The sequence below is a fragment of the Hemitrygon akajei genome, unplaced genomic scaffold, assembly GCF_048418815.1.
Source record: "Hemitrygon akajei unplaced genomic scaffold, sHemAka1.3 Scf000049, whole genome shotgun sequence".
Classification (NCBI taxonomy): Eukaryota; Metazoa; Chordata; class Chondrichthyes; order Myliobatiformes; family Dasyatidae; genus Hemitrygon; species Hemitrygon akajei.
This window is the reverse complement of record NW_027331935.1, coordinates 2,356,019-2,369,670: the sequence shown is the minus strand read 5'-3', so window position 1 is coordinate 2,369,670 and position 13,652 is coordinate 2,356,019. Positions and strand designations below refer to the sequence as shown.

At 45.9% G+C, this 13,652-nt stretch overlaps 1 protein-coding gene across 1 annotated transcript; it reads left to right on the top strand.

Moving 5' to 3' along the window:
- Positions 1–2,365: 2,365 nt before the first annotated feature.
- Positions 2,366–13,262, top strand: LOC140720998 (NACHT, LRR and PYD domains-containing protein 3-like). Its single transcript, XM_073035862.1, has 7 exons — positions 2,366–2,490; positions 2,590–2,655; positions 8,090–9,827; positions 11,856–11,942; positions 12,100–12,270; positions 12,426–12,593; positions 12,751–13,262. The coding sequence occupies exons 1-7, from the start codon at positions 2,385–2,387 to the stop codon at positions 12,836–12,838; spliced, it is 2,424 nt and encodes an 807-aa protein (XP_072891963.1). The 5' UTR covers positions 2,366–2,384; the 3' UTR covers positions 12,839–13,262.
- Positions 13,263–13,652: the final 390 nt, after the last annotated feature.

The window sequence follows — 13,652 nt, the reverse complement described above, 5'->3', positions numbered from 1 at the left end:
AGAGAACTACAGTCTGTTAACACCTGCCTTCACAATGGCTGATGCAGCTGACGAGGGACGAGATTCAGTGGCGTCAACATCAGAAAAACACCCGGGTACATAGCCATCCTGTTATTACCATGAAAGTGGCCAATCGTATATTTGATATCTGTTCTGTCTCTGATAGGTATTTCTCAACATCCGAGGCCAGTTTAAATCTGTCGCCAGCGTCTCTTCGAGTCTCACCTTTGCATCCAGACTTCGGTCATACTGAAACATGGATATGATACATTATTTCCCTCATGAAAATGGCTATTCTGATTTGATCGTGTACTGGTATCAATTTCAGTGGTACCCCCCGTCACTTCATCTGGTAAACAGTCCATTTATGCCTACTCTATGTACTTCTACCCACCAATTCGTGTCAATATTGTTACTTTATCCACAACCCCTCGTGGTTTACGCTTGCCTGCTTATCTGTGCTGTGTTCATTACTGAAATTCCTAATGGTCCATATTCGCTGGTCTCGCCTTATCTATCCTGCTAGTTCCATCCTCAAAAATATTCCAATGGATTCAGTCAGCGTGATTTCACTTTCACAAAGCACTGTTGAATTTGTTAGGTCTTTTGAATTTTCTCCTGATACAGCTTCGACAATGGCCAAGAATTGTTCACACCACTGACGTCAGCCGAAGCAGAATGTTGTTCCTAATCATCTTTTTAACTTTTAAATTTAAACGGAACTGTGTAATGTTAACTACCTCAAACCATTCCGATTGTCTCACTCTGTCTCTGCTTTAAGGTGCTTGGGTCACCATCTATAACAACTTTGGCCGTTGAAGCAGGTAAATGCAGGTGAGATTAATGAAAATTAAGAGATACTAAAGCCGATCCAAGGTGCAACTGCACGAAATACTCCAAACTAAACCTCATGAACTACTCATATATCTCCAATTTCTCCACTCAGTAGCTAGATTAACAAAATGCAATGTTCCAAGGCTCCCTTTACAACCCTATCTCCACGGGACGCCACTTTCAATTCATTAATTTTCTTGGAATTGGATCTATATTTCTCAGTGCCATGTCTTTCGTTGTGTAAGCCCTTCCCTGATTTGTGCTTCCAAATGGTTAAACCTGTGTGTGTCCATTCATGATTGTGTTTGGTAACATGGCGCACCGACGTTAGGTTCTAGATAGAAAAGTGCTGACCAATTGAGTTTCGATAATGTCTCTAGTTTCCGTCGCTTCGATTCGCAGGTCCGAGTTCAGGAATCACCGAACTCCTGGCATACTGGAACGATTTCGAGCTTCTGCAGTTGATTGACTTTTACCGGGACAGGCTGGAGCAGGCGATGGAAGGAGTGGTGCACGGAATGAGCCTGGCGTTAACGTTCGAGCATGAGCTCAGTGGAGAGGAACATCGGGTAAGTGAGCAGGAGAAAGGGTTTGAATTTTCACACGTCATGGGTGTCAGAAATCCGAATCATCGGAACTTAAAATAGATAAATGGACAAATGGGAAATAAATAGTGAATATACAATGATAAAATTATGAATCCGAACCAATGATGGAAAAGGGATGAATATGTCCCCCAGTCTGCTGGGTGATTGTTCATTTTTACAGCGAGGGAGGCGGATAACAGGTGTATCGGCGTAGCATAATAGATATTAAATGGAAATATGGTACGATATTTCGGTTTAGGACGATCGCAGAGCGTGACCGCAGGATTTCAGTGAGAACCTGGGCATTATCGGTGGATGCCACAGGTGCTCGCCAGTGTTCTAATCTGGGTGGAGATGATTGTTTTATAATTTGTCACTGGAAACTGTGTCAGTCGTGATATACTGCCATGTTGTGATGAAATCACTGATAAACCGCCACCAAAAAAGGCAATGGACAGACAGCAGGTGCCAGCCACCATCATGTTAGACACCGGCAGACTGAGAAGATTAATCGCATCATTTTTTCTGTAACTTCTCTGAGGCTGATCGCTCTGTATATATATATACATATAAAAAAGGTTTTCTTGACTTCTTCGTTCATCTGCTTTATGATAAATCATATTTTATGGTTTCTTCCTGACACTGTCAAAATAGATGAGGGATTACTTATGGGTTAGGAATCAGGGCAACGAAGCTGTCACGGATTAACCAGGATCCCATTGACTGGTGGGTCATGTTCACGGAGAATGTCCCTCCATGTGCTCTGCTCTGAATGTACAGTCCATCTCCAGAGAGGATCGGCATCCGGCCGTGTGATCCCGATAAAGAGCCCATCATTTACTTCTCATTCTCTGTGAATCTGTCAGTCCCCAATATGTTCATTTCTACACTTGACAGAAAATCTCTGAACTTGCTGATAAGGGAGAGTGCGCGGACAGTTCTAAACTCCTCCTGAGCCTGGTGATGGAGAGAGGCGCCCGCGCCCGGAGGGTGATGTGGGAATCGTTTGTGAAAATGCGGAATGGAGCCCCAAAGTTGGACAAAATACTGAAGGAAATACAGGAACATGGTGAGATAATATCAGAGATTAATCACAATTTGGATTTAAACAACACAAACTTTATAATTTGAGATATTTCATTTCACCAAATTGTTTAAATTTATACAGGGTGTGCACCGTACAAGCGATCAAACCCCAATCAAGATTTACGGGAGATTCCCAGTGAGCTGAAAGGTAGGTGAAGAAACAGCTGTTTCCACCAACGGCTGATGCTTGTGCAGGACCGTTATGTTGATGGGCCACGGAGCTTTGACCAGGTAAATGTTGTCACTGTGACACAGTACATCGTAAGGCACATGGAAAGATTGCCTCCAATGCAAAAGTTTTCAAAAGACATAATGAGCAACGAGGCAGAGAGTTCGGGGCTTGGGAAAAGTGGGGACTCCACGCTGGTGCCTGGAACTACAGCTGTTTCCACCGGGGTCAGAGAAGACAAAGGAGCGATCCGGTGGAGAGGAAATCTGGGAAATCTCTGCACCCCAAAATGTCAAACCTCGTCCTACCTGCCTCTTTCCCCCTTTCCCACTGCCGAACATCCCTCGTCCTAAATCATTTCTCTAAACTCCGTCCGTCCGCACAGATCGTCAATTTTTCGAGTTGGATATCGATTGAAGTTCTAGTCACAGAATAACAGCAACAGCTTCCATTTAAATATAAATCCAAGCAATATTCCTACTAAGCTGTCCAATCCCAAAACAGCAAATGTCACCCAGTCTGTTCGCATCTGCAGTCCCTTACTGCGAACGATGGACAGTCCATCGGGAGACAGTGTCAGTGAACGTGAGGAGGGGGGGGGGGGTTGAGGTGGTGCTTGCAAAGTCCACAGAACGGAAATTCATGTCTTCCCTCCGGTGTGTGATGAAAATTGTCGGAGAGTAAGGGCTGTCAATTAGATCAGAGAAGGCCGGTGTTTTGATAATGTGGCGAGGAAGGTGAAAAAAAAACTGAACAAATCGATAAACAATGTTGAGACACATTTAATTGCGCCAGACTGATGAGAAGCTCACTTCATCCGTAAGTACATTGCGTCTGTGGAAATGGAGCTTTGGGCAGTGCAAGGGCTCTGAGTCTGAAAAGCTTCATATTCAAAGGCAGTGTTGGATTACCCAACTGCACATTTAGCAGAGGAGTGGGCGAAGGAAAGACAGATATTGAAAAAGTTATTAATCTTACAGTAGCTCATGTTTTGTCTGATCATTCGAAAGTCTTGATCAGAAACCTGAGGAATTTTTACCAGTATCCTGGTTCAGCAACTCTCACTTCCAAGAACAAACTGTAAATGTGTTAATGTTCTTATAGGAACTGAAAGAGGATAATTAGGAATTTTAGAAAGATCTCTCAGTCTCTGTCACTTCTGTAATAATTGTTTTGGTCCATATTCAGGTAACAAAACACCTCCGTTTCCTTGCACCACTGATTTAGTATAGCTCTACAAATGGCCTGCAAAGTTGTTCTTCAATATTCTTCACGCTTCCTGCCAAGGGAACGGATACGGCTATGGAACTCTAACACTTACTTAGAAACATAGAAATATAGAAAACCTGCAACACAATGCAGGCCCATCGGCCCGCAATACTGTGCCGAACATGTACTTGCTTCAGAAATTACCTATATTAAGCATAGTCCTCTATTTTTCTAAGCTCTATGTACCTGTCCAGCAGTCTCTGAAAATACCCTACCGTATCCGCCTCCACCACCGGCAGACCATTCCACGCACTCACCATTCTCTGCGTAAAAAAACTTACCGCTGACATCTCGTCTTTACCTACTCCCAAGCACCTTAAAACTGTGCCCTCTCTTACTAGCCATTTCAGCCCCGGGAAAAAGCCTCTGACTCTCCAGACGATCAGTGCCTCTCGTTATCTTGCATACCTCTAGCTGACCACCTCTCGTTCTCCAAAGAAAAAAGCCCGAGTTCACTCAACCAATTCTCAAAGGCATGCTCCCCAATCCAGGCACCATCCTTGTAAATCTCCTCTGCACCCTTTCCACGGCTTCCACATCCTTCCTGTAGTGAAGTGACCAGAACAGAGCGCGGTACTCCAAGTGGGGTCTGACTGGGGTCCTATATAACTGCAACATTACCTCTCGGCTTTTAAACACAATCCCTCGATTGATAAAGGCCAATGCACCGTATGCCTTCTTAATTACAGAGTCAACCTGCGCAGCAGCTTTAAGTGTACTCTGGACGAGGTCCCCACGATCACTTTGATCACACTGCAACGAGTCTTACCATTAATATTATATATTGCCATCATATTTGACCTACCAATATAAACCAGCTCACGCTTATCTGGGTTAAACTTAATCTGCCACTTCTCCGCCCAATTTTTCATCCCATCGATGTCCCGCTGTAACCTCTGACGGCCCTTCACAATAACCACAACTCTCCCAAGCGTTGTGTCATCAGCAAATTTATTAACCTATCACTCCACTTCCACATTCAGGTCATTGATAAAAATCACGAAGTGAAGGGGTCCCAAAACGAATCCTGAGGCACAAATCTGGGCACCAACCTCCATGTAATCATGAACCGTTTACAAGCACACTTTGCCTTCTGTGGGAAATTCTATCCACAATGCAATGTCCCCTAGGATCCCATGACTTTTTACTTTCTTAATAAGCCTTGCATGGGGTACGTTGTCAAATGCCTTGCGAAAATCCGTTTTACTTACATCTACTGCACTACCTTCATCAATGTGTTTAGTCGCATCCTCAAAAAATTCAATCAGGCTTGTAAGGCACGACATGCCTTTGAAAAAGCTATGCTGACTATTCCTGACGATGGGTCTCGGCCTTCTTGACGAGATTTTTAGCAGCTTTTCTACACCTTTGTTCCTGTACCATTCGTACCTATGCAGAATGCCACGCAAATATCCCCTGAACATTTTCATTATTTCTGCCGTACATTTCCCTGAGAACATCTGTTCCCAATTTGTGCTTCCAAGTTCCTGGCTGATTACTTCATATTTCCCCTCACTCCAATTAAACGTTTTCCTATCTTGTCTCTTCCTACCCCGCTCTAATGCTGTGGTAAAGGAATTAGAATTGCGATCACTGTCTCCAAAATGCTATTCCACGGAGAGATCTGACACCTGAACAGGTTCATTTCCCAATACCAAATCAAGCAGAGCTTATCCTCGTGTAGGGTTATCTACATATTATATCAGGAAAGCTTCCGGAAAACACCTAGCAAACTCCACCCCATCTAAAGCCCTTGCTCTAGAGTGATTCCAATCAATATTTTGGAAATTAAAATCTCCCACGATACCAACCCAGTTATTATTGCTTCTTTCCAGAATCTGTTTCCCTATCTTCTGCTCGATGTCCATGTTACTATTGGGTGGTCTTTAAAAAACGCCCACTAGAGTTATTGACCTATTCCTGTTTATAACTTCTACCCACAGAGACTCAGTAGGCAATCCCACCATGACTTCCTCCTTTTCTGTAGCCGTGCATTATCTCTGATCAGCAGTGCCACACCCCATCTCTTTTGTCTGCCTCCCTGTCTTTACTGAAACACCTAAATCCAGGCGCTGTAAGTAACCACTTCTGAACATGAAATAGATACTCCCCGGGATCATTGAAGAACATCTTCTCTACTGGTGTGGCATTCTGGAATGTAACTTTTTCTACAATCCATGGTTTCCGACGTTCCCTATCCCACGCGAATACATTTTGAATGAATAGTGAGAAAACATATCTGCATTGTTTGTTGCCAGATCACTACCGTATTCTTCACAACTCTCAACTCTCTAAGAAGATAATATAAACACTGTTGGCGGCCCCTAATAAATGATGAAGACTAAAATAACATTTTAAATATCCGTTAGGCAGTAAACCCCTATATAGAGTATACCTGTTAACTGGAACCCCTCCCCCCCACACCCCTGGCAGGGTCCGAATGCGCTGTGAAACCCCGCACACCTCAGGTAAGGTATAGACACACCGGTAGACCCTACACACCCCTGGCAGGGTCCGAATGCGCTGTGAAACCCCGCACACCTCTGGTAAGGTACAGACACACCGGTAGACCCCGCACACCCCAGACAGGGTCCGAATGCGCTGTGAAACCCCGCACACCTCTGGTACGGTATAGACACACCGGTAGACCCCACACACCCCTGACAGGGGCTGACACGTTGCGAGCCTCCTCAGACCTCTCACAGTCTACCGACATGCTGCGAGACGCCACACAACCCTAGAAGGGACCGAATGCGCTGTGAAACCCCGCACACCTCTGGTAAGGTTTAGACACACCGGTAGACCCCACACACTCCTGGCAGAAGCTGACACGCTGCGAGCCTCCTCAGGCCTCTCACAGTCTACCGACATGCTGCGGGACGCCACACACTCCTGGCAGAGCCCTCACGCAATGTGAAACCTTTTACCCACTTGGCAAGGATCTGGCACACTCTGAGGTCCCGCACACTCCGGTCAGGATCCTGACATACAGCGAGGTTTCACATTCTTCAGGTGCACTGTCACTGCAAGTAACTTTCCCACACTTCATCCAGACCCAGTCCTACATTGACATCGGCTTTCCCCTATTTCAGGACGTGCTCGGGATTCAATGGGAGAGGTTTTGGGAATAATGAACACAACTCAAGTCCTGAGATGGTTTTGAATAAGGAGCGGTCTGCAGCTTAGGTGATATACAGTGTGGGGATGTTAAATTGGGGAAGTTAGATTAATGGTAGGGGTCAGTTTCGGAGCAGCTTTTATAGGACAAATTCCCATCTGGTGAAAGTCGATACATATTAGCTGATCAGAATTTCGAACCGGCATTGTCCAAAGGAGATTAGAGACTACGTTGTCAACTTCCCGGGAACCATGACGAGAGATGTTATAAATTAGTTTGAGAGTGATATGTATAATTTTTGAAGCTGAGGTGAGTCATTGAGTTGTGGAGAGTGAAGAAGTTTATTTACGAGTCCAGTGTTGCAGAAGCCGGTAAGGAAATAGCAGGTGGAGATTAATCCAGAAAAGTGTGAAGTGTTGAACCTCAGGAGGTAACGTGTATGGGGGATGCTTAAAGTAGATGTCAGGCACTAACTTCTTTGAGGTACAGAGGGAGTCTGGTGTCAATGTCCGTAGTTCAGTGAATGTGACAACAAAAATAAATGAAGAAGACACGACCACATAGTTCACTTCATTGTGCGGATGTAGCATTACGTTGCAGATGTATCAAACTTTGGTTTGACTGCATTTGGAGCATTAGTTCAATTCTGGCGCCCTATTACAGGAAGGGTCTGGGGAACTCGGAGAGGGTGCAGACGAGTTTCACCAGATACTACCGGGATTAGAAATCAACCTGCTTTCAAACTTTCAGTTCCATTTAAATAATAAATCTGTAGCATTCACTCTCTCCCTTTCTCCTGTCCTGCTGTGTATTTCCCGTGCAGATTGTTTAGTGGACATGAGACTGCAAATCTGCAGGGTTACACAAGCTTTATTATGAATCACCGTAACCAAATTTGCTTCAGTGTGTGAACTTACTCTGATAATTTAATTTGATACAAGAGTTTTGAATTACACTATTCTTGTAATACTGAGTTCTGAGATGAGGCATTTAACATTTTGACTATTGTGTCTGTTCCCATGGAAGATGTTCAACAGAAACACAAGGAGATTCTGCGGGCACAAACTGAAACACTGAGAGTGAACACGATCCTGATGAGGGAGAAGGTGAAGGTTTTCCAGCTGGTTGATCGATACGCTGAGCTCACGGTCATTTCTACTGTTCGAGATCGGAGACTGGTGGAACATGAGCTGCTGGCAAGAGGCAGAAACCACGAGCAGTGGAGAAAACAACATCTCCGCAGAGAGCTGGAAAAACTCCGGACTGACCAGTTGTTCCAGAGCAGCTTTTCCCAAAGTAAATACAAATCTGGGAGTTCGGCAGCATTAGCCGGAGTCCCAGGAATCGGTAAAACAACAATGGTGCAAAAGATTGTTTATGACTGGGCCACGGGGAAAATATACCAACAATTCCAGTTTGTCTTCAGTTTCAAATTCCGGGACCTAAACTCCATTAACTGTAGAATAAGCCTGAGGGAACTGATTCTAGATCAGTATCCTTACTTTGGGAATTTCCTGAGAGAGGTCTGGAAAAACCCAAAGGGATTGTTGTTTATATTCGATGGTTTAGATGAATTCAAACATAAAATCGATTTTTCTGACAGTCGGAGAGACACAGAACTCAAGCACCAGTGCCCAGATCCCGAGTCGTGGTGTGAAGTGTCTGACATTGTGTACAGTTTAATCCAGGGCAAGCTGCTCCCAGGGTGTTCAGTGCTGGTGACAACCCGCCCTTCTGCGTTACATTTATTAGAAAAGGCAGAAATCAATATCTGGACTGAAATCCTGGGATTTGTCGATGAAGAACGGAAGGAATATTTCATCAGGCATTTTGAAGATAAGACAGTAGCAGAAGCTGTTTTCAAACACGTTGAGGAGAACGAGATCCTGTACACCATGAGCTACAACCCCTCCTACTGCTGTATCCTCGCTCTAGCACTGGGCCCCTTCTTCGCGAAAAGAGACATGGAAATGCAGCGAGTTCCCAAGACCATCACCCAACTCTATTCCTACTATATATACAACATACTGAAAAACCACGGCCGTGAGATTGATAACCCACGTGATGTGTTGCTCAGGGTTGGTCAGATGGCCTTCAGGGGAGTGTTTGACAAGAAGATTGTATTTACAAATGGAGATTTGATCAACTACAATCTCCAGCCTTCCCAGTTCTTGTCTGGGTTCCTGATGGAGCTTTTGGAAAGAGAGGATTCTCCCCGTTGTGTGGTGTACACATTCCCACACCTCACCATCCAAGAGTTTGTAGCTGCAGTCGCACAATTCCTGAATCCACATCCCGGGGATATCCTGAAATTCCTCACTGAAGCCCACAACACGACAGATGGGCGATTTGAGGTATTTCTCCGTTTTGTTGCTGGTCCCTCCTCCCCAATGACAGCTCGGGGCCTGGAGGAGTTTCTGGGTCCATTTCCTCATCAAACAACGTGCCGGGTGATTGACTGGGTGAAGGAGGAGGTTAAACGCCAGAGTGGAAACACAAGGAGTGAAGCTGGTAAAAGGAGCCTCCTGAACACATTGCACTACCTGTTTGAGTCTCAGAATAGTGGACTGGCTCAGGCTACACTGGGATCTGTGGAAACACTTTCATTCAGTGGAATGACACTGACCCCGATTGACTGCGCTGTCCTGTCTCATGTCATTGAACGATGTGATACAATACAACACCTCGACCTTCTTGGCAGTAACATTCAGTATGAAGGGATCCAGCGGCTGTTACCCGGGCTGCATAAGTGCCAGGAGTTGGGGTAACTTCACTTATTTCTCAGTCTGATCTGTGCAAGTGTTCCATTCTTTTGTTTCAAAGTAAAGGTAAATCAAGTTATGAGGAATTGTGACAAATTACGAGGCGATCGGTCAGTAATTCAAGAACGGAGGGTTCTGTGGTTTCATGTGTAGAGATGTTGTAGACTTCATCAGATCAGCGAACAACGGCAGTTAGATTAATGGTAGTAAATCACAAGAATGGCCGTGTTTTTCACTAACTGTGAAACAACCATTGAAACTGTTCCTTCTCACAGTTACTGACATCGAGAGTGACACCGACTGCAGCAGGTGTGACGGATCGTCACGCCCTCTACCCGATGAAGGACAAAAGAGGGCCAGAGGAATGCCCAGCGAGAGGGAGAGACAAACCTCTGAGGTTACTCTCCACCCCCCTCCCCGTGTGTGGCTATCACGATCACTCTAACGGTGTGACTTTGCTCTGCCAGATACCCTGCACTCGTGTGGACATCTCCTCTTCTGATTGTGGGGTTCAGTTCAGACCAAACCTCCCCATGCGATCTCTGTCAGCATCACCTCCTCTTGCTGAATCTCGCTTCCCCAGCTGCCTTCCTACTATGAGACCTCGCTTCCCCATCCCTCTTCCTCCTCAGGGGTCCATCATCTTCATACCTTTGTTTCTTCTGTGGGACCTTCCTTCTCTATTCCCCTTCCTCCTGTGGTAATTCTCCACTCCGTTCCCTTTCCCCATGTGGGATCCCTCTTCTCCACTCCCCTCGTCCTGTGCGCGTATCTCTTTCCCATATCCTCTCCTCCTGTGCGATCACTCTCTTCTATTTATCCTCCTTCTGCGAGATGCCTCTTCTCCATCTACCTCCCTCCTGTGGTATCTTTCTTCTCTCATCCCCTTCCTCCTGTGGAATCTCTCTTCTCTACCCCCTTCATCCTATGTGGATATCTCTTCCCCATCTCCCTTCCGCCCACGGTATCTCTCTTCTCCATCTCTCTCCCGTGGTATCTCTCTTATCCCTCTCCCTTCCTCCTGTGCAATCTCTCTTCTCTACCCCCTTCGTCCTATGTGGATACCTCTTCCCAATCTCCCTTCCGCCTGCGGTATCTGTCTTATCCCTCTCCCTTCCTCCTGCGATATCTCTCTTCTCCATCCCTCTTCCGTGGTATCTCTCTTATCCCTCTCCCTTCCTCCTGTGCAATCTCTCTTCTCTACCCCCTTCATCCTATGTGGATACCTCTTCCCCATTTCCCTTCCGCCTGCGGTATCTCTCTTATCCCTCTCCCTTCCTCTTGCGGTATCTCTCTTCTCCATCTCTCTCCCGTGGTACCTCTCTTATCTCTCTCCCTTCCTCCTGTGGAATCTCTCTTCGCTACCCCCTTCATCCTATGTGGAAATCTCTTCCCCATCTCCCTTCCGCCTGCGGTATATCTCTTCTCCATCTCTCTCCCGTGGTATCTCTCTTATCTCTCTCCCTTCCTCCTGTGGAATCTCGCTTCGCTACCCCCTTCATCCTATGTGGAAATCTCTTTCCCATCTGCCTTCCGCCTGCGATATATCTCTTCTCCATCTCTCTCCCGTGGTATCTCTCTTATCTCTCTCCCTTCCTCCTGTGGAATCTCTCTTCTCTATCCCATTCATCCTATGTGGATATCTCTTCCCCATCTCCCTTTCTCCTATGGGATAACTCTGCCTATCGCTTTTCCTCTGCCGGGGTTCCACCATTTCCCATGGACACGTTCTCATCCATAACTCCTCCTCTTGGTGAAACTGTTTTCCTATCCTTCCGACCCTCTCCAGTCATGAACAGTTTTTTCTAACCATCGGGGAATGAGACGGAATATACGGAGTTTACATGGTCACGCCGACAGACTAAATTACTGACATTCCGAACTGGGCTGTGAGGGACATTGACTGTGATGGACATTCCATCAGTGATTTACTGAAGAGTTTAATGTTTACTGAAATACCCCGAGTAGAGGAATTCTCTCAGACCCACTGCTGAATTCATCTGTTCATCAATTTGTCTGTTTGTGTTTAGACTTGGGATGAATAAATTTGGAGATTCAGGACTGAAGCTGGTGTCTGCGGCTTTGAAAAATCCGGAGTGTAAAACACGGACACTATGGTAAGTGTCAGACTGTGGGAGATTGTGTTTACAGTCACTGGGTGTCTGACTCTGCACATTAATGTGATCATTGATTGTGTCACTGGTATACACTGGGAATTTGTACCATCTCCTGACTCTGTGTGACCTTTACCCTCACTTTCTATTTCATTTCCAGGCTGAGCAATGTCGGAATCACAGATTCTGGCGCCGAGCATCTTGCCTCCGCTCTCAGTACAAACAGATCACTGACGGTGCTGAACCTGAATGAAAATGCACTAGGAGATTCAGGATTAAAACTGCTGTCTGAGGCTCTGAGGAACACAGAGTGTAAAATAGAGAAAATGTGGTAAGAATCAGGCTGTGAGAGATTGGCTTTACAGTCACTGGGTGTCAGTCACTGAACATTAATGCGATCAGTAATCGTCTTACTGGTAAATATTAGAGATTCATAGCATCCCCTGTCTCTTGGTGTCTTTCATCCTCACTCTCTCTCATTTCCAGGTTGTATAAGGTCGGTCTCACTGATGCTGGTGTCGATGACCTCGTCTCCGCTCTCAGTGAAAACCAGTCACTGACGGAGCTGGATTTGGGATCAAACTCGCTCACAGACCAATCTGTCCCCGTTCTTCGTCGCCTCATAGTGGCTCTCCCGAGTCTGGAGCGGATTTGGTGAGTGATTGTCTTAAAATTCAATGTCATAAAATATCAGCGGATCCGCGGGGTTTCGAATGATATTTGTCAGTGAATGTAGTTGAAACATTAACCCCAGTCCCCTGTTACTGACAGTGTTCATTCTTTCATCTCTTCATTCGTTCATCTGTTTTAGGCTGTGGGACAATCAGATCAGTAGGTCCGGGGAAGAGGAACTGAAGTCTCTGCAGGAACTCAAATCCGGACTGAGTATGATACTGTGAACAGTTGAATATGTGAACACCCCCGCCCACATTTTGACAGACCTTCCGCCCAACCCCTCCCCCGCGCCTTTAACGGCCACGCGTCAGTTTTAATTCCCAAAGTTTCTAACGGACACCGTCTCCAGAAGCACGCTTTGTGACGTCAGAGTCCGTTCCAGAGGACGTAATTCCACCTCCAGACAAGCGGAACTGCCTCCGAAGGATATCCAGTTCGGAGAGCACCCCCCAAGTGACGCAGACTGTAAGAGCCCAGTGGCAGTGCTCATGGGACACCAGTCCTGTGATGGGATTTATCCGGGGAGAGAATCCTTTTGCTCACTTTGCTGAGGACGGTACATTCCGCAGTGTTGTCGATATAATGATGTTAAATTGACAAATGTCCGCACTTTTAAATTGAAAAAGAAACTACACCTCACATGTCCTTTAGAATTATCCCCATCTGATCTTAAATCCATGGCCCCTGTTGCTTGACATCTCAACACTGAGGAAAAGGATGCTGTTCATCGACAATAGCTCAGCATTTAATACCATCATTCCCACAATCCTGATTGAGAAGTTGCAGAACCTGGGCCTCTGTACCTCCTTCGGTAATTGGATCCTTGACTTCCGAAACCGGAAGATCACAGACCATGCGGATTGGTGATAACATATCCTCTTCGCTGACAATCAACACTGGCGCACCTCAGGGGTGTGTGCTTAGCCCACTGCTCTACTCTCTGTATACACATGACTGTGTGGCTAGGCATAGCTCAAACCCCATCTATAAATTCGCTGACGATACAACCATTGTTGGTAGAATCTCAGTTGGTGACGA

Excerpts from the sequence above, each read along its gene's own strand:
- LOC140720998 (XM_073035862.1), top strand. The coding sequence starts at position 2,385 with ATGGAGAGAGGCGCCCGCGCCCGGAGGGTGATGTGGGAATCGTTTGTG. Across the intron at positions 12,271-12,425 it reads TGTAAAATAGAGAAAATGTG|GTTGTATAAGGTCGGTCTCA; the intron begins GTAAGAATCAGG and ends TCTCATTTCCAG. Across the intron at positions 12,594-12,750 it reads CCGAGTCTGGAGCGGATTTG|GCTGTGGGACAATCAGATCA; the intron begins GTGAGTGATTGT and ends CATCTGTTTTAG.